Consider the following 25,721-nt stretch of genomic DNA (forward strand, 5'->3'; position numbering starts at 1 on the left):
GTGAAAACCGTCTATTGGGCTTAGGGATGGGCATGATTAATCAATAATTGATCATTAAGAATTTCATCGATTACGTTAATTTTAATCAACAAACCGAATGTAGGTTGCTGTGCGTAGCGTGACCAAACAGGGGTCCGTACATGTGTCTCTCTGCACTCAGAAGGAGCGAGACACAAACATTCGGTCAGTCTGCAGCGTACCGAAGCACAAATGTGTATTTAACGATGATTTGTACAAGAAATTCCACGCTTTCCGTTGCGTTCGGGACAAGTGTGAGTCCATGTGCACAGTGAACAAAGCAGCACATATGTTTCGGTGTCCAGCGGGAAAAAGCTTTGCCAGGTGAGAGTCGCGCAATGTCGATGACGAGTCCCCACATTAACCTGTATTCCACTGAGTCATGTCTTTTAATCCAACAGATATTGACCGCATCAGCACACAAGAGCTGTAGTTTTATCTTCACTTAGTTTATGCAAATTAGCGGTTTTAAGTTTAGTTTCTGTGAGAGTTGCGCAAAACTGAATTAATAATAAACACATTATAATCTCAAACGGATTGATGTGGCTCTAGCTTCGTTATGGTTTATATGTCGTAAAGTTGAATTTATTTATGCAGATTAGTAGTGCAGATAGTAGTAATAATAATGATGATAATTTTAATATAAAAACGTTAATGATTAATCGATAATCGATCGTTAATTCTTCCGACGATCGATTAAGAAAATTTCATCGAATGCCCATGCCTAATTGGGCTTAGTTTTCTAACGTGAAATTCAGCAGACTTGTTTCTTTTATGAAGTCATTTTAGATGAATATTGTGATTTAAAATGTCCAAATTATGATCCACGGGCGTCATAGATTATATTTCTAGTTTTACCAAATTGAGTTGTTACTTTATCTCATTCCCAATATCGTATACTTCTACATAAAAAACATTACATTACATTACTGCTTGAATATTGCTCGACCATTTCCTTTGTGAGGCTAGCAGCAGTTTGTGAAGTTATTCTAAATGTGTGTTCACTGACACTAACAACAGTTTCCCGTAGTTTACAAATGAGAGATTACAGTGAGTGGGCAGTTTTGGCCTCATGGAGCTGGACGGGCTTCTGGTGTCTGATTTTATGTGACAAACTAAAATAAACATGAACGTGGTATTTTACTGGACCGTGTGATGTTTTTTTGCTGGTCTGTATAGTAGGGGTCAGTTCAGGGTTGCATGATATCACTCACAATTAGAGGAAGAAGATATATTTCGTTATATAACATAGAAGGCTGTGTTGGTTTGTGATGTTATTACTGGAACTAAAGTGGACTCTGGGATATTCTGCTTTAGTGGTTAGAAGGCCCTGTTTTTAAGTGTGGAGTTCTCACGATCCAACTTTTTCTGTGTCAATCCTGATATTAACACTTTGATTTTAAGTATGTACCAATACCTGATTGTGACGGAGTCGCTCCGTCCGAGCGCACGCTTACTTAAGCACACCCGAACAAGCCCGCGCTAACTACCCACCTGTTTTCATTCATTCCGCACCGTACCCCGCTCTGTTGCTCACTCCCCGTCTGTCCACTCCGGTCCCCGCTACACATTTTCCCTCCGCTCACCACCGCAGTAGCCTTGGGTGCACACAAGTCCACTGCCAAATCCTTCACCTCCATAACTTCGTCTTCCATCTACCTTTCCGCATTATCCATCCCCTGTCCTCACTGTTTCTCATTTTCTATTGCTGCTACAGGCGCAGAGATATGGCCATATTAATTTACTATATTTTTCTGGGTTTTTCCTTATTTCGTTATTATCAGTAATTTGGGTTTTAAGGGTGAAAACCCAAATTTCTTAGTTAATTGGCTTGGGGGAGGAGTCATGGGGGATAAAAGAGGGCCACTCTCCCTCCCTCAGTCAGTTCAAACCTGGACCTGCAAGAGGAAGCACTCTTCAAACTTTCTTTATTTGGGAACTTTAACACCTATTAAACACTCAAAAAAACATCCTTCTGACTACGCCATCGTTATTTACCCATCAGCCAATACCAGATTTATATTTATTTCATATTACGCCTATCTAATGTTGTTTCATAACATGCGTCAATTTTGCGTAATATAGGACCTTTAAAACACAGTTAACTTATCACACAAGAAATCCAATTGTGTTGTCTAACTATTGTGTTATTTATCCTTCAAATCACTACTGAAAATGAATTTAAGTTCCTCCATTATGAGACATTTTAGGTCAAAATCAATATGTAAATTGTAGTGCAAAAATATAAAAATATGATATATGGTATTTATATATTGTTTAATGTGATGAAATGTTCTGCTGTATCGATATATCGCCAAGAATATTTTTAGGTATATTTTACAAAATTATTACACATTTGACATTTTCTCTGTTTTGATGATTAAAATGTTTGCGTTTCATTTTAACTTTGCACAAGAAGTGATTTAAGACTTTTAGTATCAAAACTATAATTTACCCTTTATTTTTTATTGAACTGTATCAAATCAATTTGAAATATATCAAATCAAAAGTGCACTGTATTGAAATATGTATCGTTTTCTGGCCTGTGTTGATACCCAACCCTAGTAAATAGGGGTGTGCAGAAATATCAGAATATTGATTTATTTTATCGTTTAGTGTGATGATAGGGCAGCTCACAATATCGATACCATATCGATATATTGTTGAGTGTTTTTTGGCATATTTTGCTAAACTATTTTGTTACAGTGCTACAGTTTTGTTGCTTGTTTAGAGGAAGGAAACTGTTTTGAGGATTAAAGTGTTTATGTTTCATATTAACTTTGCACAAGAAGTGATTTAACAAAGACTTTTAGTATCAAAACCATAATTTAACCTTTATTTTTTACTGAACTGTATTGAATCAGTTTGAAATATATCAAATCAACAGTGCACTGTATCGAGGTATGTATTGTATTGGCAACTTCTTAATGATACCCAGCACTAGAAAATAGTCTCATTACATAAAATTAAAGGCACAATCACAATATGGTCTTGACTGATGAAACTGATACCTGATACAGCGAATATTTCAGTGTTGGTGCTGATAATTTGTATCGGTGCATCCCTGTCTAAAAGCTAATTCACCAGCGAGATACTCTTGACCTGAAAACGGGGACCTGCTGTGAACATTGACTCATTCTGATCTCATTTTCTCTTTCAGGATTAACCCTTACGTCTCTGCATCCCGCCCCGACACCGGCTCTCACCATGAACTACCTTCGCCGCAGATTGTCCGATAGCAGCTTCGTGGCGAACCTCCCTAATGGTTACATGATGGACCTCCAGAGACCCACTCCCCCGGGCTCCTCCACCTCCTCTCCCGCCTCCCCGGCCACAGAGAGACGCAACCCCCCCGGATCCATCTGCCCCCCGCCCGCCCAGGCCCCCTCCCCGACCCCGGGCAGTTTCCTCAGCTCCTTCTCCAGTGTGGTCAAAAGTGCACAGATGGCACAAAATGTCGCTGCGGCCGCCCATGCCAAGTCTGCTGCTGCTGCCAGTGCCACGGGTGAAGCAGGGTCCACGGGAGCTGCCCAGCCCGCCAAGCCCGTCATACGCAAACCGAAGATTCTCCTGGTCATAGATGATCAGCACACAGAATGGTGAGTGGGTGTGGGATGGTGACTGGGAATCACAGTGTCCTTCATGATTCAATACAGTACACAATACATGGATCACAATATAGCAATACATGTTTGAGTAACCTTTTATCATTAGTCTGTCTACATCTCCAAAGCTCAAAATTCTCTGTTCCACCTTGTGATGCCATGAAGCTGTAGTTTTTACGTTTTGCCTTTGCCTATTTACGTTTTGCCAGTAGAGATTTACAATTTCCAGGACTGAAAATATCCAAATGATTCTAGTGAAGGCGTATGGAATTTAAAAACACAATGGAGTACTTCCTGTATTACCACTAGGGATGGGCCATTTGATAAAATTTTCTTAATCGATCATCGGGAGAATAAACGATGATTAATTTTATGATTAACGGTTTTATATTAAAAGTATCATCATTATTACTGTTCTGCATAAATACTTTACAACATATAAACCAAAACCACTATAGAGCCACATCAGTCCGTTTGAGATTATAATGTGTTGAAAGCAGCTTTGACACATTTGTTTACATTTTACAGAAAATAAACTTAAAACCGCTCATTTGCATAAACAATAAGCGGCTGAAAAAAAACAGCTCTTTCCTTGTGCGCTGATGCGGTTCAGCTTCTGTGGGACTAAAAGACATGTCTCAGTGGAATATGAGTGTTCTCTCTGTGACAGAGGGATGTTGATGATGATGATGGTGAGTCTGTTCTGTGTGTCGCGTTGGAGATGGTTCATGTTTTCAGAGATCAGACGTGTGCAGGTTTAGTGCAGCTCTTTATGTTGCAGTAACAGGGATACTGCAATCAATCAATCATCAATCAAACTTTATTTATAGAGCACTTTTCATACAAAAATGCAACACAAAACGCACTGCGTATACCATGAAGAAACCGGGATACCTGATCATATCCAGAACACTGATGTGCATGTGAACACACTCACTGAGTGGTACAGTGTCTCCAAGGAGGTGCCAGAGCCCAAACATGGGACTGTGAGGCCGCAACTCCAGTGTTTTCCTCTGTCAGACACATCCTCGTCTCCTTTACGCACATCAACTTACATTCGTTTTGTCGATTAAAAATGAACGTGGTCGACGAAATTCTTAATGATCAATTATCGATTAGTCGACTAATCATGTCCCTCCTTAATTACCACATGTCAGCACAAGGTGGAACAGTGTTTTTGTTTGAGAGATGAACTCAGCCTAAATATGCAGAGTTATAACACAATAAATATCGTACCATGAGATGCATATCGTGAAAATATGGTACCGAGGGATTTTGATATCGTTACATCTCGAGTGAAAGATGCACTGATGTCGTTGGGATTATTGGATATGTTTCAGAGATTATTAATAACACTTTGAAGATGGATTTTCCAGATAGAGACAATGCTCCAGGGTCATCATGATCGACTTTTGGATCAATGCACCGCTGTGGCGTTTTGTGAATTGTTATTTAGCTGTTGCCTTGACGTTGGCTGGGGGTAAATGATCCGTGTATCGCCATTAGTAGCGTCTGAATTTATCTGTTCAGTTAGCAGGGATCATTGTGTAACAGCCAGTGGCATCTGTCTGCAGGAGGCGAGGGAGATCAGAGCTTAAAGTCATCGCAGTCATGATGAATACGGATGTAACTGTAACTCGGCTTGTCATGATCATTTTCATATTAACTTATGGTTCAGTGTATGAAAGCTGGAACTATATATTTTGGGGGCTCAATATTTATCGTGTGTACATTTTCTTAATGGGGAGAATACATAACTTCTATAGCAAATTATTGGTTCATTCTGCCATTTATATGTTGCTGCTCAGGTCTTTTAATGAAAATAAATACCGTATTTTTCGGACTACAAGTTGCTCCACAGTATAAGTCGCACCAGCCAAAAAATGCGTAATGAAGAAGAAAAAAACATATATAAGTCACACCGGACTACAAGTTGCAAATTTTTTTTATAAAATCAGAGAACAGGAACTGACATTTCATCTTGAAAGACAAGTTATAGTAATAACAATAGAATAAAGAACAACAGGCTGAACAGGCATTAATATGTTAATGTAACATATTAACCATTATTCAGATAATTATAACATAAACAACAGAACATACCAAACTCTCGATCTCACTCCAATCACTAAATCCACTGAATCCACTGAATTCTTCATCCTCGGTTTCACTTCAGAGCAACTCTGCACAACTTCAGTCCAGGCTTTGTCGATCCATCCAGTGACTTCCAGGAAAGTTGCATGTTGCACTCTCCCGTTTGCCGTGAAGCTCTGTTCTCCATTCCCGTTTTCTGCCAGTCCCTCACAAGTTTCTCACTCACTCCAAACTTTTTCTTCTGCTTGGTTACTGTTTTCAGTGACATATTTTGCTACTTGCAGCAGGACGGTGGTGTTTTCTGCAGGAGAAAAAACTGACACACAAGCCTAGAGCCTCTCGCAGCTGTCAGTCTGAAAATTTTAATCTATAAGTCGCACCGGAGTATAAGTTGCAGGACCACCCAAACCATGAAAAAAAGTGTGATAGTCCAAAAAATACGGTACACATATAAATTAAATATATTATATATATTATATATAAATATATTATTAATATTTAAAGCTTTTTCTGTTTAAAACTGGGATGATCCTGCTTTGTGTCAGTGGCATAAAGTGTTTACAGTATTATATCATTTATTGCAATATTTCTCTGTAGAGATACATTGTGTGTTACCTCCTCAAAAACATGCCTGGATTTGTGTTTTGTTTCATTCACACATGTTGGAGTAACCCTTTTATTATTAGTCTGTCTGTTCTTCAAAGCTCTAAATGCTCTGCTCCACCTTGTGATGTCATGAAGCAGTTTTCAAGTGACCAGTTACCCTTTACTGTTAGTTCAGTAGAGGTTGGATGTTCCAGGGCTGAATCATCCAAATGACTCTACTGAAGGTTTGCGGAGTTTAAAAACACAGTGGAGCACTTCCTCTATTAACACATGACACTGAGAGAAGAACTCAGCGGAAATATGCAGGTTTCTTTGCGTGTTAAACATGTGTAAATGAAACAAATCACCACTCCAGGTATGTTTGTGACGAGGAAAGAGTGTTATAACATAGATCATAGAAATTAGTGTAATATGGGCATTGATCTCCATAGCTTGATGTAATTGTTGGAAAACGCTGACATTTTCCCAATAACGATTAAATAATTAGATAAAGTAGCGATGGAGAGAGACCAGGACTGTAGGATTAATTGCAATCTTATCAAAATTGCATTATTAATGGACACATTTAGCAAATCGCAAAGAGTGCAATTTCAGAAGGACCATCATTTCCTCCATAAACAACAAAATCTGCGTAAAAACTGATAACCCTGTTGTTTAAATCTGTACTAAACATATTCTAAAATGTGATTCTTTTATTAGTTTGTCAGTTCATATTTCAGTATTTTTGCCAATTCTTCTGGACATGTTTAAAAATGCAAACTTGGAACAAAAACCTAAAACTTAAATCACAAAATGAATCGCACAAATCGTTCAAATACTGTTTAACGTTTCTGTTTTTTGAGTGTAATTGGTGTATTTCTGGTTAACTTGAGTTATTTGCTATTATCCATGATTTATTATAAAAGCTGATCTATTTTAATCAGATGTCTTTATTGCAAATTTTCAAACAACTCTTGTAATTTGTGATTTAATGTTTCATGAAGATTAATTTTAGATTTGCAGTTTTTAAAAGGAACTGTATCTTTTGTCTTCTATCAACTGATAACTGCTGCTTTTCTGGTTTTCTAATAATGTCTGCCTTTGAAACTGCACTTTTGTTTTGAATGTGATTGATCTTGCAGTCCTGATAATCTTTGGTTAATGAAAATTTTGAAGCATTGTTGTAAATTTAATTGTAAAGCGGTAGAAGCCCACACAGATGTTGGACAGTGTCTGAACTCGCTCTTAGTCTGTTTTCTGTTCTGAGGCCCGGTGCCAAAAGTCCTTCTGTCTGATCTATTAATAAACCGCACAGTAATAGTGTAACAGTGTGTAAGTGTATAAGGGAATGAGAGAAACGCATAGGCTTACCACAAACTGTATCATAGACTGAGCTCAGATTTCCCCACAAACACTACAATTCATTTTAGTTTTTACTCTATATGAGGATTTTATGTGAAATGTTCCACTGAGTCATCAAAATATGCAGTGGTGGCAAGTAAAAGTATTAAAGTACTGTATTTAAGTATAAAATTCAGGTATCTTTACTTTATTTTTTAATTCAATACATTTAAGAGCAGATAGCTGTACTTTCTACTTCACTACATTTTTGAACAGGACTAAAAAGTTAAAGTATTTTTATGATTAAATAGTTTAGATCTGTAAAAAACATGTTTGAGACCTGCTGAAATGCTAAGGGTTTATTTTTTTTTTACAAAAATATACAAATAAAAACAGAGCAGCTAGAAAAAAATGATTGATTAAATTGTTTCTGTTCAACAAAATTCAGCGCAAATCTCTCTTATCAAAATCACTATATTTGAGGCTTTATTAGACCTCAAAATCTGCACAAAATACTTTTCCTTTTTATTTTTTTGACAGGTACTTTTACTTAAGTTGAATTTTTATGTGATACTTTTACTTGAGGATTTTTTGCTCTGGTATCTGTACTTTTACTTAAATAAAAAAAATTGGGTACTTCTTCCACCACTGTTACGTAATTGGGACTTTTTGTAATCAGAGTTGGTTGTTAATCAAGTTGGTATAATTTAGAAGATCAGATTTTGTCCATAAAGAGCTCTTGTTTGTGATTATTTGTTTGCTGTTTCTGTGTTGACCACTTGGCGGCGCTGCACCAAAACACTGCACACTGCTCCCCCTGTTTCTGTGGCATTGACATTCTTCGACCAGCAGATGGCAGTGTCTGATTGGGTTTGATCTTTTTCTAAGCCAGTCAGATATTCACTGTATGTACACTGTTTTCACAACAATATCGATGACCAATCAGTTTTATCAGTGTAGTTACTGATTGACAAACTTAAAGGTGCACTGTGTAACTTTTTGGTTTGGGGTCTGTCACCTGTTTGTTTCTATGGATATCTCATTGCTCTGCCTGAAATGTTCCACAGTATGACATTAAACAGCTCTACTTTACATTTATTAAAATATAGGTGGTTTTACTGCTCAAAAATACCTAGACAAACAGACATTCTCACTGTGAGCAGGGTCGCCTCTCCACAGATCTGACCTGTAACTTGGTCTGATTTGGTCTCCATGAAGATAGAAAGGTTTCATGCCATACTGTGAAACATTCAAGACAAAGCAATAATTTCTCCATGGAGAAAAGCATTTGACGGACCCTCCTCCTGAAAAGTTACACAATGCACCTTTAACAGACATTGTGTATATAAACTGTATATGGCAGACATGTCAAACTCAGGCCCGCGTGCCAAATTTGGCCCGTGACATAGTTATATTTGGCCCATGAGACCATATCAAATGTATTAGAGCTGGCTACAGACAGATACATTATTTATTTAAAATTTTCTGGATTGAATATTTAAGCAAAACTAGTAAGTAAGTAAGTAAGTAAGTCTTTATTTATATAGCGCTTTTCACTATTATTAAACATTTATTTTAATAAGAAAAGGTTTAACATGACATATCTCGAAAAAAGCAAAAACATGCAAATGTTGTTGAAATTTTTCAATAAATATTTAGTTTGACCTACAAATTAGTCCCAGTTTTGACCCTCTGCGAATTTAAGTTTGACACCCCTGGTATATGGTATTAGTCATTGCTTTAAATACTGAGAGTTGACGAATGTGGATCTAGAAAATAAGTTGTACAAACTGAGAAATGTGCATACAACAGTTGAAGCAATTAAGATGGAGGAGTGATAAAAAAAATAATTAAAAAGAAGATAATATAACTTAATAAGTGTGTATTATTGTAGCAAGTGCATTAACATAAAGAATGGTAAAGTATCAGTACATATTTTCAAAGCAAATAAACATGATTATCTAAAGTAACTAAAGTGTACTTAAAATAAAACATCATCAAAATGTCATCAACATCCTCTGGGGGTGTGATGCTAACTGTAGGCATGGCTCTGTCTGAAGCTGTTACTCAAGCTTCGTTTTAACACAGTCTGACAATCAAGAAATTACTTACTTGAAAATACAACAGGTGAGCTCATGTTGTACCATTAAACTCTGAAATAAATTTACAGTCACAAGTATCATTAGTAGGGCTGTAACGATATCAAAGTCTCACGATACGATATCGTCACGGTATGAACCTCACGGTACGATATTTATTGCGATATCGTGGGAAAGCTCATGATATGGTGTGGAGGCTCATGATTAGGAGTCTGACAATATCCAAATCTCTCGGTACGATATTTTCACGATATACATCTCATGGTATGATATTTATTGCGATATTTTGTGGAGGCTAAACAGCTAAAACTTTTAATATGTGACTTTTTTCTCTTAAAATGCCTTGACAAGATTTAATCCAAAGAACTAAGACTTAAAAGTGGTTAGAACTGTTATTTCTTCTTGTAGTCTGCACTGAAATGGAGCAAAGGATCATGGTCTGTGTTGTTCCCTCTGTCTTTTTTTATCTATTGCTGCACCATAACTCTTAATTTAAGCGAAGAAACTTGTAATTTAATATTGTGATGGCTCACGATATTATTGTGAGAACTTTAACAATACGATATCACAATATTTCGGTTATTGTTACATCCCTAATCATTACCCAACAGTTTTTCAGGTTAGTCACTTTCATATTTTTGTTGAAAATCAAACACCTAAACAGGAACATGACCTCTTGTATTTATCACAGGCTCCTGAAAGCGTGTTTTTAAAATCCATTTTGCATTTTTCTTTAAATTTCAGACTATTTTAAGACTTTTTTTTTTGGCAGTATTTGCTAATATGTGCATTGTGTCACCATGGTAACTGCTGAAAAGTTGGCCATATACCAGTAAATACGTATAGAACCCCCTTCAGCATGATGTCAAGTATCAATAAAACAATAAAAGAATATTACGAGAGATTATAAGATTTCATGACTCAAGACGTAAAGGTAAACCGTGCAATAAAAACATATATTTAGAAGTCCAGTTTACTGAGAGAGAGTAAACCAGCTTTAACATGACTTTAACACTGGGACTGTAAATCTGCCTGGCGACACGGGCCACATGGGGTCCAGGCGGCTCTGTTTAAACTGTACATTAAATACATTTAAAGGTGCGAGGGCTGCAGTAACACTTCTCAATGGGTTTGACTCTGGACTCTGGACAATCCCTTTAAGGCCTGTTCCTCCTGTAAAAACACCAAATATTTGCCTGCTGCTTGGGAAACCTCGGCGTGTGTTCATGTGTATCAGGCGAATGATTCCTTCCTGATTTGAAGGATTTCGTGAGGACCTTTCCCCATTCGAAAGATATAATATTTTGATTTGATGAACAGTATTGCTATAACAACAACAGTTTCCACGCCAAAGCCCTCAAATCCGGGAGGAGTCCTTATGCATCACAAGTTGGAAAAACAAATCAGGAACCTCAGGCGAAAAAACCTTCTGCCCGACTTCCATACCTGACAACGCCTGCTCTGTGGAGATGTGCAAAAGTATTGAAATATCGGTATATCATATTTAATTTGATGACAATATCGATATCGTTGGCTGCTTTTTTCTTTTTTCTTTTTCCAAATGATTTAGTGAGATTATTTGAGAATATTGTGTTGAGAAGAAGGAAACTGGATTGTGCAATACCTTTGACATATTCCCTGTTTTGATGATTAAAGGTACATTGTGTAACTTTTCCGAGACGTTATTGCATTGTCTGGAATGTTTCACAGTATGGCATTAAACCTATCTATCTTCACGGTGACCAAACCAGACGGAGTTACAGGTCAGATCTGTGGAGAGGCGACTCCGCTCACAGTGAGAACTTTTTCAAGGTGTTTTTGAGTTGTAAAATCACTTGTAATTGGATAAGTGTATGGCTTAATGGTGCTGTTTAATGTCATACTGTGGAAAATTTCAGCCAGAGCAATGACATATCCATAGAAACAAGCAGGTGATGGACCCCCAACAAAAAAGTTACATAGTGCATCTTTAAATAACATTTTTTTTGTATAAAATGTTTGTGTCTTTGACAAGAAGAATAACCTATTCATCTCTAGTAAATACTAAGACTCGAGTATTTGTTAAACCACTATCTGTGCAAAGTTAATATTAAATACACCTGTTTTAAAAGGTGCACTGTGTAATGTTTTTGGTGAAGTCCATCGTCTACTTGCCTTTGTGGAGATGTCATTGCCCTGCCAAAAAAGTTGCACAATGCACCTTTAAGTAAGTGGTTGAAAGTCTTTATTTTTTACTGAATCACATTGAATTGATTTGAAATGTATTGTTTTTAAAGTGCACTGTGTTGAGATATGTATCGTATCGTGGCCTATTGAGGTATATATCGTTTCAGCAACTTCTTAATCATACCCAGCCTTAGTGGAAATCAACGAAACATCAGCTGATTTGTTCATTTATCTAAAACATTTGAGCTCTTTGACAAAACTTTACTACATTTAATGTTTTAATAAGGTGCTCATTGGCCTAAGGAAATCTGTGCAAGAAATATCAGACACAACAACTGCTTCATTAATTACCAATGTAAAGGTAACTACCGTAATTTCCACACTATAGGGCGCCCTGGATTGTAAGGTGCATAGAATGGTCAATTTTCGAACTTTTTTCACAAATAAACCGCACTGGACTTTAGACGAAACACAACAGTTTGATGGGTCATTCGGTCTTTGTTTGGAGCGTTCATGGTGACTTTCGGGTTTGTTCAGTTCTGGCGTGTAGGGAGGGTGCTGTCTGGGACCGCTGGATTGTTTGGCATGTTCGCAGTGACTCAGTTGTTCAGTTGTGGCTCAGAGTAACACATCGCACTTTTTCGGTTCGTTCCTCCGTTCCGTTCCTCGTCCGTGTGGAGTCCGAGTGTAGCTGTGGGTGTTTTTCGCTGCACGGTCGCTGTCTGCTCCGAGTGTGTTTGGTGCGGCTTTGTAGTTTACTGAAGTCGTGCTGGGACACCCGAGTGGAGTCGTGTATAGGGTGCTCTGGATTGCGGATCACGTAGCCGTTTTTTGATGGGGTTGGAGGTTTGAGAGTGCGCCCTATAGCCTGGAAAATACGGTAGCTAAGAGGATACTGTAAAATCCCATTCAGAAAGACGTCAAGACGCACAGAAATAAGAAACTTGACCTCTATCCAGAGCTTGATCAAACTTGTTGATTTTATTTCAGGTGGGTATTTAAGGTTGAACTGTGGAACATTACAGGCAAAGCTATAACATCGCCATGGAGACAAGCAGGTGACACGAGTGCCTCCACCAGAAAAGTCAACATTTCATTTTTTGAGTAAAGATTTAATATTTTCTTGGCTTTAAGGCTTTCACTGTGCTTTCATGAGAAATCCCATAATGCTTCCTGCTCTGTACAGTGTAAACCCCTTGTTGGGACAGTTTTCGCTCCTGGCCATTCCTGACGGGCGCCTGTGGTCTCCGTGGAAACGCCGCTCTGTCCTGACAGCCTTGGCCTCCAGCAATGACTCGCTCACAAAGGCAGTACACAGCTTTAAGGCAGAGTCCCATAGAGCATCACTGCCACCAGCTACACCCCTCCTCCCTCTCTCCTGCCCATCCTCTTCCTCCCCTCTTCCAATGCTCCACTCTCCTCCTCTTCGCTGTCCTCCCCCTCTTCTTTTTCCCGTCCCTTCCTCTCCCTCCTCGTCCCATCCTGTCTCCTCCTCTTCTTTCTCCTTTTCTCCTCCTCCTATGTCCCTTCTCCTCCATTCTCCTCTCCTCTTTCAATCCTCCTCGCTCCCCCTTCTATCCCTCCTCTCCTTTCTCCCTCCTCTTCCTCCTCGCCTCCCTTGTGTCAGTGTCCAGGGCTGCCAACTCTCTGTCTGTGTGTTTGCTCAGGTCTCTGAATGATATGAGCGGCTGATTGCTCAATTCACTAAAGCTCCAGAAAAGGGCTAATCTCGTGGAGCCGTGTGTGTGTTGTGAATGAACACCTGTTTTGTAGTTTTTCTGATATAAGAAAATGTTCTTATCTATGGAAAATTATCCTTGATCAGTGCTTGGAATAAACAAATCATCAAACTATTTTCAGTTGATGGGACCATGGTAAACTTTACTTATTGGTGCAGCTTCATTTTAACTGGTCTGATTTGGCTTTATATTCTGTCCCTGTCACTTTAGCATACGTGTGGTGGTGTTGGTGTGTTAGTGAAAATGTTATGGGCCCGGTCAAGCAGAAGTAAACAGCAAAGCCAAAATTTCAAGTTAATGCATCTGATATAAAAATGTATTGAACAGATACATATGTACTCTAGTTTATGAAACTGTTTACCTTTTTTCTGTACCATTTTTGGTTCTAAAGTTCCATACATTTTAAACAGACCATGTATGAAACATGGAACAAAAATTATTTCCCAAATTTCAAAGACCTGCAAATCATGTAAATAAACTGATGTATTTCATCATATCTTGTGTTATTCGATCTTTGAACTCTTGATGAAGGTACATGATTTAAAAAAAAAAAAGTATTTAAAATGATAAAAATTTGCTTGGAAGGACTGACATATTTTATAGAAATAGTTTCCTTTCATTTTGAAGTAATATTAAAATATTTAGAAGAAAAAAGCGACAAATTATTCAAAATCATGCACCTTCTACTTGTTTGCACAATTTTCCCTCCGTTACTTTTCCCTCCGTTACCATGACCTTTCTTAATAAAAAATCTCATGACTCAAAAAGTAAGGTTTTTCAACCTAATCTTGTACCATATGGTAGAAAACTATATGAAGCAAATATTCAAACCAGTTTGTTTATAATATGTAAGTGAGAACCACTAGTTATCACTGTTTGTATTTATTGGCCAAAAAGTGCTGCATATTTCATTCCCTCCGTTACCGACATACGTTTTTTTAATTTTTTGTCAACAACTTGAAAGAATATCACAGGTTTAACTTTACCCTGTTGGAGTGTTAACTCTTTCCTACATTCTGATACTTTACTTATTTCAATAGTCCCTCTAGTTTCTGAATAAGAGCTATTTGAATGTAAAAAATTTGCCCCTGTTTCCCTCCGTTACCGCTTGACTGGACCCAGATGTAATTTACCACCAACTCATTTCACAGAGAGTGAAAGGAATTCTTTATTTTCTGTAAACTGAGGCATTATTCTTAAAGGTGCACTAGGTAACTTTTCTGGTCTTTTCTGTCTCCATGACATTGCTGTTGCTTGTTATTGGAATGTTCCACAGTATGACATCAACTTACCCATTTAGACTGACACCACAAGGCAAAGTCACAGGTCAGATCTGTGAAGAGGAGACCCTGCTCACAGTTAGGTTAGGTTATGTTAGGTTGCTTTATTCGTACCTGTAGGTAAATTTGCTTTGCAGATTTTAGAGGCAGGTTCCACATTTCACGTTTCATTCATCCACACAATGAAATGGACCCCGTTCACACGCACATTTATTTTTTTTTAAATTTAGACATTGCCCTTCGTTTGTTCCCATCTTTTACACGCAAATTGCAAATTCACCTCTGAAAACAAATCTTTCTAAAAACTCCGGCTAGAGTGGAGATTCTTGAAAACTGCATGTAAAGTGAAGTAAATAGAGTTTCAGGAGCTGACCAATGTTTCCCTTTTGCTCTGATGATGATCATGGAGCGTTCAGAGCAGCAGTTGCATTTCTTCTGGTGCAAACACTTTTCATGTGTTTACATTTGCACACACAGCTGAAGTATCATATTGATGACCAGAGATGAATGAGGCTCGGAGATGAGCAATTTTACCACTTCTTTATCATATCTGTGGAGTGGCAATCCCGCTCAGTAATGCACGTTTTTCCAAGGTATTTTTGAGTAATACTTACAACTGTAATGAAATAAATGCTACAGGTTGAATCTAATCCAGAGGTTTGGTGTAGTTATGACGGAGTTTGATGGAGTATTTATGTGGGTTGATGTAAACGAAAACCTTTTGGAAAACGATGTTGTGTGCACGATGTTATTTTAAAAAACAGAGCATACTCGGCTACGTGTAAACGAGTTATCTGCAAAAAAAAAAAAAAAGTATAAAGAAGTGGACTGTGGATTGTGCGTGTGACATCACCTATAGCGTTCGGTTCCAGTCAAGTGAAGCTCATCAAGACTTGCAGTTACAGAGCAAAATTTGGAGCTGAGTTCTATATATGGAATTCCAATCACAACCAAAGAGCCAATCTGGAGCGAAGTTGCTGAAGGTAACGCTCCTTCCCGCCCGCATCTCTAGTTCAGCAGGGATCAGGAGCTTCAAACCTGTCGCTCTAACCTCAGCGAAAGAAGGCGCCCGATTTGTCTGCTATCGATGTTCATATCTTGATTGGAGAAAAGCATTCGACGGACCCCATCCAGAAAAGTCAAACAATGCACCTTTAGTGAACTCTGTAGACTACACAATGTGGGCCATACAGTGAGATGTGAACTGATCTGCGTCACTGGGAATCTGGTGCCCTCCATGAAGAAAGCATGACTTAAACCAACACGAAGGGAATTTAATCTCCATGTCAAAATATGTGGCCATTATAGAAAACCCCTTTTGTAAACATCTCCATATTAGCACAACATCTAGTTTAGCCACTTAGGATACAAATAGCAGAAAAGATAACTACAAAAAAGCCTTAAGGGAGGGTTCGTTTTGTCCATATGCATGAGTATTAGAAACAGCTTTTTCTCATGGTGGGACGGGACTTTAGTCTGATCGTGTTTGTACAGTGGGTGTGTGAAAGAATGGGAAGGACGGAGTTTGTATTGGGAGGAAAATAAGGCTGTGGCATATAAAAGGTTCAGTGTTCGCCCACTTGCCAGAGAGCGGCCGGTTCAGCCCTCGCCTCAATGCTTACTGCTGCTGTGTCCCTGAGCAAGGCACTGAAAAAATGTTTATTTCTATAGTACTTTTCAGAACTTTCATAGACGATTTACAGAACAAATATTAAAACTGAAATGTGTCTCTGGCTGTAAAAGATTGTATGAAAACTAGGCAATATTATTCTGGCCCTCTCAGACAGAAGGAGAAACTTGTACACGCTAGAAAGGTCCCATTACTCTAACCTAGGACTTACATGCTGTGAGTAAAGAGTGCTTGGACTGTATAGAAGGATAGTTCTTTCTTAAATATATGTAATTCAACAGTATTAAGGCACTAGGTGTACATAAATGTGTTGTCAAAATTGTCAACTGTGGGCTCTCTGAAAATGAGCTCATTTAAAGCCGACATCTTTTAAAGAAGAAAATCAGCTAGACTTAGACTTAGCCTTAGACAATCTTTATTGATCCACATCACCGCATCCACCAACTATAATGAATCTTAACGCTTTTCCCTGATTATTAATTCAAGGTTTTGTTTTGACTAATACGTGTCAGTCATAGTCACGTTATGTACAGTATTACTTGTATATGAGGATTGAGTGCCCTGACAATTTCTGTTTTCACCTACCCCCTACCTCCACCCACATCACTGTACTTACCGTATTTTTTCGGACTATAAGTCACTTTGGAGTATAAGGTGCATCAACCAAAAAATGCGTAATGAACAAGAAAAAAACATATATAAGTTGCATATTTTGGGGGAAACGTATTTGACAAAATCAGAGAGCAGGAACCGACATTTCATCTTGAAAAGCAAGTTATAGTAATAACAACAGAACAGAGAACAACAGACTGTAAATGTCACATATGAACAGTTCTTCAGATAATTATAGCATAAACAACAGAACATAACAAGTTTACGAAACTCTCCATCTCACTCCAAATCACTAAATCCATTGAATTCTTCATCCTCGGTGTCACTTCAGAGCAACTCCATGACCTCCAAAGGTAAACGGGGCACCGCTTCCTCTTCTGTGTCGCTGTCGTCAGACTCAGCATCAGTTCCAGTTAGAATTATTCCGGCCTTTCTGAATTCTGACAGGATGGTTTCGGTGTCCCTGAAATCCAGGCTTTTTCGATCCATCTAATGACTTTCAGGAAAGTTACATGGTGCCACCCTCCTGGTGTCACAAGTTTCTTGGTCACTCCAAACTTTCTTTCTGTTGCTCGATTACCATTTTCAGCTGCATATTTCGCTACTTGCAGCTTGTAATCTGCAAAATATGATTTTCTTTTTGGGGACATTTGTTTTCAGTCTTCTCAGTCGTCTTTATAAGTTTGTTTAAATTTAAAGTTTTCAGTGGTGTGATCAGTTGACCAGACTGGAGGGACATGCACAGTAGTAAATCACAGGACCATCCAAACCATGAAAAAAAGTGCGACATATAGTCCAAAAAATACGGTACTTGATATCCTATGTAAAAATAGGCACACGTGTCATGTTTCCCTAATAAAATCTCAGATTTGCAGTGCTGTTGACAAAGCAAAGGGTGGCTGCTTTGAGGATTTGAATATAAAATTAGAAAAATATTTAGTTGTTATTTAACATTATATAATTCAGTGTTGCTGTGATGCAATGTTCAGTGAATGTTCAATGTAAATGTTCAGCAGTTACCATGGTGACACAATGCACACATTACCAATAACCACCAATAAAGTTTTAAGATCATCTGAAAACTCAAGAAAAAAAAAAATCAAAACGTTTAAAACACATTTTCAGAAGCCTGTGTTCAAAACAAGGGTTCATGGTCCTATTTATGTGTTTGATTTGCAAGCAAGTTTGTGACTGTAATTTTATTTGAGAGAGAATTCTGTAAAAGTAAAAATGGCCTATTGTAATTCTCAATAAAGCTCAGATTAAAGTCTAACAGAGCTCCAGACAGAGCAGGGCCTACAGTTAGCACCACGCTCCCAGAGAATGTTAATGATATCCGCCGTTCTGATATCTTCCATATTTAGTTAAAATGTAGAAAGAAAACATTGAATGAGATGGTGTGTCCAAACCTTTGACTGGTAATGTATGTAATTCATTTTCACTAAACAAAAAAACATACACTTAACTGCAGTATGACAAAAATCCAAGTCGTAACACAACTCAAACCACTCATCTCCACGGCTGACAGGGGCTGTTTGTGTGTCTTTCTCTGCTTTTTAAGATTCACGACTTGCAAAATTACAGAGAGAAAAACCTGACAGTTGAAAGTGGAACAGCTGGCAATTGTTAACAGCGAGATCCTCCTCAGTGACAATCCTAAATCCTACATCTGAAGGACGGGGGAGGAGAGCGCGCTTTTGGTTTAAGTTTGAATGAAAATGAGTTGGTGTGAAGAGGTGGAGAGGAAATCCCAAATTCTCTGCCCTAGAAACTCAAATGTGCCTTTAGAGTATTGCAACCCACAACTCAGTCCTGGAGGCAAAGAATAGACTTTTATTCTCTGACTTTTAACACCACGTGTTGTGTGTTTTATTGATTTTTTTTATTTATTTATGCTTATAGGTCTATTTTACGGTTTTATTTATTTGTTTTTATGCCATTGTTTTGTTATGTTTGTATTGTATTTAAATTGCAGACTTTCTAAGTGCAGTCTTTGTTTCTAAAATGCGCTGCAGAAATAAAGTGGATTGGAACAGACTGTAAAGCTCCAGAATGAGGAAGAGCACATTGTAAAAATAGACTGGCCTAACAAACACGTTTTTATTGGTTTTGGTGTGGAGGTTCACTCATAAAATGTATTTCAAAATAGGGCTGCAATTTATTAGAAAACAAATAAATAGTACATTGGATAGTGCTTATTTGGACACTCAAAGATGCTGCACAGAGCTTTGTTCATTTACACCACACTGGGTGGTGATAAGATACTATTGTTGCCACAGCTGCCCTGGGACAGATTCGAGGAAACTAGGCTGCCAGTCTGTGCCATCGGCCCCTCCAATCGCCTCTAAAACTCACCCACACACCACTTTCATACTAGGGATCGTGGGTGAAGTGTCTTGCCTACAGGCACAACATGTTTGCCTCTGTCGCCCCACTGTGGCACCTGGTTTTTCCACGCCTTCAATCCAAGTCCAGCCCTGCGTAGCTTCTGAGATGTATTTCATGCTAAAGGATGCAAATGAATTGTGATCGTGGATTGTTTTCCAGTGTGTGTTTTGAAGTAAGGATTAAGTTCACATTGTGTGTTCTCAACACATCAAGAAGAGAAGATTGAAATATGAACTGCAAAAGCTAATACAAGAATCACTAATGCACTAATGTGTGTTTGTAGAGTCTAAACTAGAGGGTTAGCAGGTAATTTTCTTAATTTTCTTTCTTAGTATTTTATACTGGACATTTTGTTTGCAATGGGCATTATACTACCTAAATAATGACTGAAAGGGCAAGACTGTGGATTCAAGCGGCCGAAATGAGTTTCCTCCACAGGGTGGCTGGGTGCTCCCTAGAGATAGGGTGAGGAGCTCAGTTACACAGAAAAAGCTCAGAGTAGAGCCGCTGCTGCTCCACATCGAGAAGAGCCAATTGAGGTGGCTCGGGCTCTTTTCCACATGCCTCTTAGGCACTTCCCTCAGGAGGTGTTCTGAGCATGTCCCACCAGGAGGAGGCCCCTGGGAAAGACCCAGGACATGCTGGAGCTGGCCTGGGAATGCTTTTGAGTACCCCGGAGGACCTGAAGGAAATGTCCAAGGTAAAGGAATCTGGGAGTCCCTGCTGAGACTTCTGCCCCCGCAATTTGGCCCTGGATAAGGAGAAGAAAATGGATGGATGGATTATAACTAAATAATAGCAGCATCTGCAGTGTGAATCTGTGCAGTTTTAATTTCATTGTGATGAATTGGTCAGTCCTACAAAAAAAGCATAGTTCTTTCCGTTATATTTTTGCCTTTACAGACATGACCATGAGCAGTGTGAAAAGTGAGGAGAGACATTCAGCCAATTTTCAGAGCTGAGTATTGAACTCACAACTCTGAGGCCTGCCAGCAGCTCCTAGGTCATATGCATTATCCTGTCAGAATAGTCATCTTTTTGTGTAGATGTTTTCTTTAAAGTTCAAATATACCTCATGCTTTATATGTATATTAAATCAGAATAAACTGAAAATATATTACAGAAATTAAAAAAAAAAGGTTGTCTCCTGTTGTTTCTCCAATAGTGGAATATATGAGTCATTATTTTGTCCACTCCACTGTCAGCTCTCCTTCAATGAAATAAACAGGGGATATTTTGGTCTTGTTTTGACTGTCTGAGCTGTTTGGACAATACTTCCCACTACTGGACCTTGTGTGGCAATGCAGAGACACAAACATTTTATATGAAAAAAAACTGTTACTTAAAGGTGCACTGTGTAATTCCACCTGGAATGTTCAACAGAATGAAATTAAACAGCTTTACTTTACATTTATTCAACTCCAGGTAGTTTTATAGCCCAAAATACCTAGAAAAAACATATTCTGAGTGTGAGCGAGGTCACCTCTCCACAGATCTGACCTGTACCTTGGTCTGGTTTGGTCTCCATGAAGGTAGAAAGGCTTAATAACATACTTTGAAACATTCCAGACAAAGCAATAACATCTCCATGGAGAAAACCTTTTTGTTGGGCCCTCCACCAGAAAAAACCTTTAATGTATATGTGAAAAATGTGTTGAAATAAAGACTGAAATGCAGTTTTCTTTTTGTTTCAGGGCCAAGTATTTCAGAGGAAAGAAGCTGAACGGAGAATATGAGATCCGCGTGGAGCAGGTAACGGAGACACTTGTTTTTAAGAGTGATGTGTAATGTTAAACGTCATTATGCCACTGACACAACAACCCTAAAGTAGAACACAAAGAACCACCTCAATGGCAATAATCGATGCAGTAGAGGGAATCACAAATGCACTAGATGACAAAAAATATGCTGCCGGTATTTTTATTGACCTTAAGAAAGACTTTGATGCTGTCAGTCTCTCAATATTACTACAATATTTTCAAGTGGGACGGTAGACATCGAAAAACCTTGGCATTGCTTGCGGTGTCCCCCAGGGGTCTGTTCTGGGGATTTACTGTATCTCAGTCACTAAAACTTATACCCTTCACAGATGACACCAACATATTTTATAGTAGTCACAATTATAATGAACTCAGAAGTACTCTAAATGAGGAGGTATACAAAATTAGACTAGTCCTGGTCTGGTCCCAGTCTCAGTCCCAGTCCCAGTCTCAGCCCTGGTCCTGGTCCCGGTCTCAGTCTTGGGCTCAGTCTTGGTCTTAGTCTTGGTCTCAGTCCCAGTCTGGTCCCCATCTGGTCTCAGTCTCAGTCCCGGTCTCAGTCCCAGTCCCGGTCTGGTCCTGGTCTCAGTCTTGGTCTTAGTCTTGGTCTCAGTCCCGGTCTGGTCCCCATCTGGTCTCAGTCTCAGTCCCGGTCTCAGTCCCGGTCTGGTCCTGGGCTCAGTCTTGGGCTCAGTCTTGGGCTCAGTCTTGGGCTCAGTCCTGGGCTCAGTCCTGGGCTCAGTCCCAGTCTGGTTCCGGTCTCAGTTTTGGTCTCAGTCTTGGTCTCAGTCTTGGTCTCAGTCTTGGTCTCAGTCCCACTCTCAGTCCCACTCTTAGTCCCACTCTCAGTCTCGTCCCGGTCTGGTCCCGATTTGGTCCCGGTCTGGTCCCAGTCCCAGTCCCAGTCTCAGTCCCAATCTGTTCCTGGTCTCAGTTCTGATCACTCAACAGTCTATGCGGGCGCACCTCCGGGCCCATCCCGGGACTCAGTCCTGGTTGAGTCCGGTTTTAGTCTTGGTTCAGTCCTGGTTCAGTCTGGTATGGCAATTTAAGTCACAAAAACGGGAAAAGGCCGTTATCCATTTTTTCCATGATTAGTTTAAACACAAAATGACTCTTTATCCATTTTTTCATTTTGGTTTTAGAGGCAAATAATGAAGAAAATAGTTGTTTTTTTGTTTTCTTATTTTTGGTTTCATTTTGAAAAACGAATGAATGATACACGGATTCACACAAATCCTGTAAATTTAGACTTAGAGTTCTTCTCTCCGACTAAAAACACTGTTCCACCTTGTGATATCATGTGGTGATACAGGAATTGTTGCAAATCTCTACTGAACTAAAGGTAAATGGTAACTTGAAAACTACTTCTTCATGACATCACAAGGTGGAACACAGCATTTTGAGCTTTGGAGATGTAGACAGATTAATAATAAAGCGTTACTCAAACATGTGAATGAAACAAAACACAAACTCCAGGTCTGTTTTTGATGAAGTAACAGCATTATAACATGGCTTAAAGCTCAAAACAGAATACAGAACCTTTAAAAATCGATTAGCACCACTTCACCCAATAATTAAAACATTAGAAAGATGAAAAATATTTAAAAAAAAACAAGAAGAGATGAGACAGTTTTGAGGAGATTTGCAGTGGAAAGGGCATGGGTCTGGTTAAGCATTAGGGGTCAGACAGCGCTGGTTCTGACAGGATGTTTAATAGGTCTAGACATGGAGTAGAGCTGCACACACTGGTCCATTATCCATCTGCGAGACATTGTTGAGTCGGAGTCTGGCTTTGAAAAGCAGCCGCTCGATTTAACAAGGAGCAAAAGAGACCGCAAAGAGCTGGACTGGGACTTTATGGGCTGTAGCTCCACTCTCTACTGTAGTGGTTATGGGGCTTTCATGTCTAACTGTGGACCTCCATAGAATCACTTATTTCATTCAAACCAAGGCTGGAATATTATGAGGCTATTTAACTGTAAATTGCTAATATAATAAAACAATAAAACTAAATTGCATGTTTTTTGCAAAGGCTTTGACCCCTAATCTGAACTGATATTTGCTTTAAAAGGTAGATCATAATTTTTTTATTCACAAGGCATGATTAGTCGACTAATCGATAATTGATGATTAAGAATTTCGTCGATCATGTTCATTTTTAACCGACAAACCGAATGTAGGTTACTGTGCGTAGCGTAGCGTAAGGAGACAAGGCTGCGTCTGACAGCGCAAACACTGCAGTTGTGGCCTCACAGTCCAACGTTTCGACTCTGGCTCCTTGGAGACACTGTACCACTCACTTAGTGTGTTTACAGCACATCAGTGTCACGGTTATTGCATCACAAAGTTGAGTGCACATGCGTCCAAAAAACACTTCTCAGTCTTTTCATCACAACAGTAGCCAAAATAAATAAAGTGACCAACATAAATAAAGTGAGTGAAATGATGTTAAATAAAGAGGTGAGCTAAACTTGCACACGTTTGATCTCCATCCATCTGTCCAACGTGACACACACAGAGAACAGACTCACCATAATCATCATCAACACCCCTCTGTCACAAAAAGAACGCTCATATTCCACTGAGTCGTGTCCTTTAGTCCCACAAAAGCTGAACCGCATCAGCGCACAAGGAAAGGGCTGTTTTTTCAGCTCTTATACTTTATGCAAATGAGCCATGTGGTTTTAAGTTTTGTTTCTGTAAAATGTAAACAAATGTGTCAAAGCTGCATTAAACACATTATAATCTTAAACGGGCTGATGTGGCTCTATAGTAGTTATGGTTTATATGTTGTAAAGTTGAGTTTATTTATGCAGATTATTAATTGTAATATAAACACATTAATGATTGATCGAAAAATCTATTGTTAATTCTCCCAACGATCGATTAAGAAAATTTAATCAAATGCCCATCCCTACAATGCATAGACCTGTTTTTAAAGGAGCATTAAGTAACTTTCCTGGAGCATGGTCCGTCACCAGCTTGTCTCCATGGAGATGTTATTTCTTTGGCTGTGACATTTAAAGTGTACATCTTGCATGTATTCAATCACATTTTTACTGCTCAAAACTTAAAAAAAACATGTATTCCTGCTGTGATTGATTCTCCATAGTTCTAGTTTTAGATGATTTAGTTTTTTTCCGTTTATTGGTTTATTTTAATGGAGACCATGTGCAAACTCTCTTAAATCCAGAATGATGTCTCTGTATTTTTAATACAGATTAATCAGTCTGGTTCCCGCTCCTGCTGTTGTGTCTCAAACCCAGTAGAACGAGATCAGCAGTCAAATTTTTTTTTTTGGTTTTTCTTAGGTTACATTTACACTGAAACAAATCACTCTATCTCCGTATCACTGTATCGGAAACGATTTGCATCCAGACACGTTGTTTCTGTGTCCACAATCCTTCCCTATCCACACAGCTTTGCGCTTATTTGTTTACCTTTTACAGAAACAAAACCACATGGCTAATTTGCATAAACTAAGTGCTCAAAAAAAGAGCTCGCTCCTTGTGCCCTGATGCAGTTTGGCTTCTGTCGAACTAAAGGACACGACTCAGTGGAATGAGTGTTCTTTCTGTGAGAGAGGGATGTTCTGCTAACTGTGTCTGAAGTTGCAGCAGACGATTTTGAGCCATCTTTTCGTGGACCATGTACTAGCAAGTAGTTCTAGCTACGCTGTTTCTCGTTTGTCTATGGTTTGTTTAAACTGTTTTCCACAATAGCGTCACATGACCGATGTCACGAACCCAGCGAATCAGGAAGGACCAAGTTACAGTGACTAGAGCTCCGACATCAGAACATTTTTAGGTGTCCACACAGTGCCGGATCAGATCTGTACTCAGATGAACTCGGGGAGCTGGTGGCACCAGATCGTTCTGTCTCTGCCGTTTTCCATCGTCCATTGAATTAGTGTGGACGAACACTGCATCCACAACGAAAACGACTCAAATATGTACTAGTGTGGATGGGGCCTTAGTGATGAAACAAAGGAGGTCATTGGTCACCCATCATTTACAAAACAAATCAACTTTATCTCACTTGATATTAAAAGAGTTTAGGGTTTTGCTCATTGATTTTGCCTAAATCCACAACGTTTTTCAGTCCTTTGTGATATATATATTTTTTCCCTTTATTTTTTCTGATACTGACAGACCATGTGTGTCCCTGATTGGCTAATCCACCTGTCAATCACGCTTATTTGATAACATGTATATTCATCGGTGACCAAACACATCTTTAAGTGTATATTCTGGATGCCAGCCAAGTTTACATCTGCAGGACAACAACAATTAAAATTCATCCAAACATCCAAACATTTAAAATCTAATTATGTGCTCTCCTGTTCTTTCATTTAAAAACATCACACTCCACATTTCCACGTTCAGCATTTAAAATGACTCA

At 38.8% G+C, this 25,721-nt stretch overlaps 1 protein-coding gene across 1 annotated transcript in view; it reads left to right on the forward strand.

Moving 5' to 3' along the window:
- Nucleotides 1-3,225: 3,225 nt before the first annotated feature.
- Nucleotides 3,226-25,721, forward strand: part of LOC110168475 (synapsin-3-like) — a 186,687-nt gene continuing 164,191 nt past the window's right edge. Inside the window, exons 1-3 of the mRNA XM_055153304.1 lie at nucleotides 3,226-3,444; nucleotides 3,499-3,617; nucleotides 21,252-21,309. Of these exons, the coding sequence (XP_055009279.1) occupies nucleotides 3,226-3,444; nucleotides 3,499-3,617; nucleotides 21,252-21,309 (396 nt within the window). The remainder of the gene's footprint in view (nucleotides 3,445-3,498; nucleotides 3,618-21,251; nucleotides 21,310-25,721) is intronic.

This window comes from Boleophthalmus pectinirostris, unplaced genomic scaffold, assembly GCF_026225935.1.
Source record: "Boleophthalmus pectinirostris isolate CB_2022bp ecotype Guang Dong unplaced genomic scaffold, ASM2622593v1 HiC_scaffold_18, whole genome shotgun sequence".
NCBI lineage: Eukaryota > Metazoa > Chordata > Actinopteri > Gobiiformes > Gobiidae > Boleophthalmus > Boleophthalmus pectinirostris.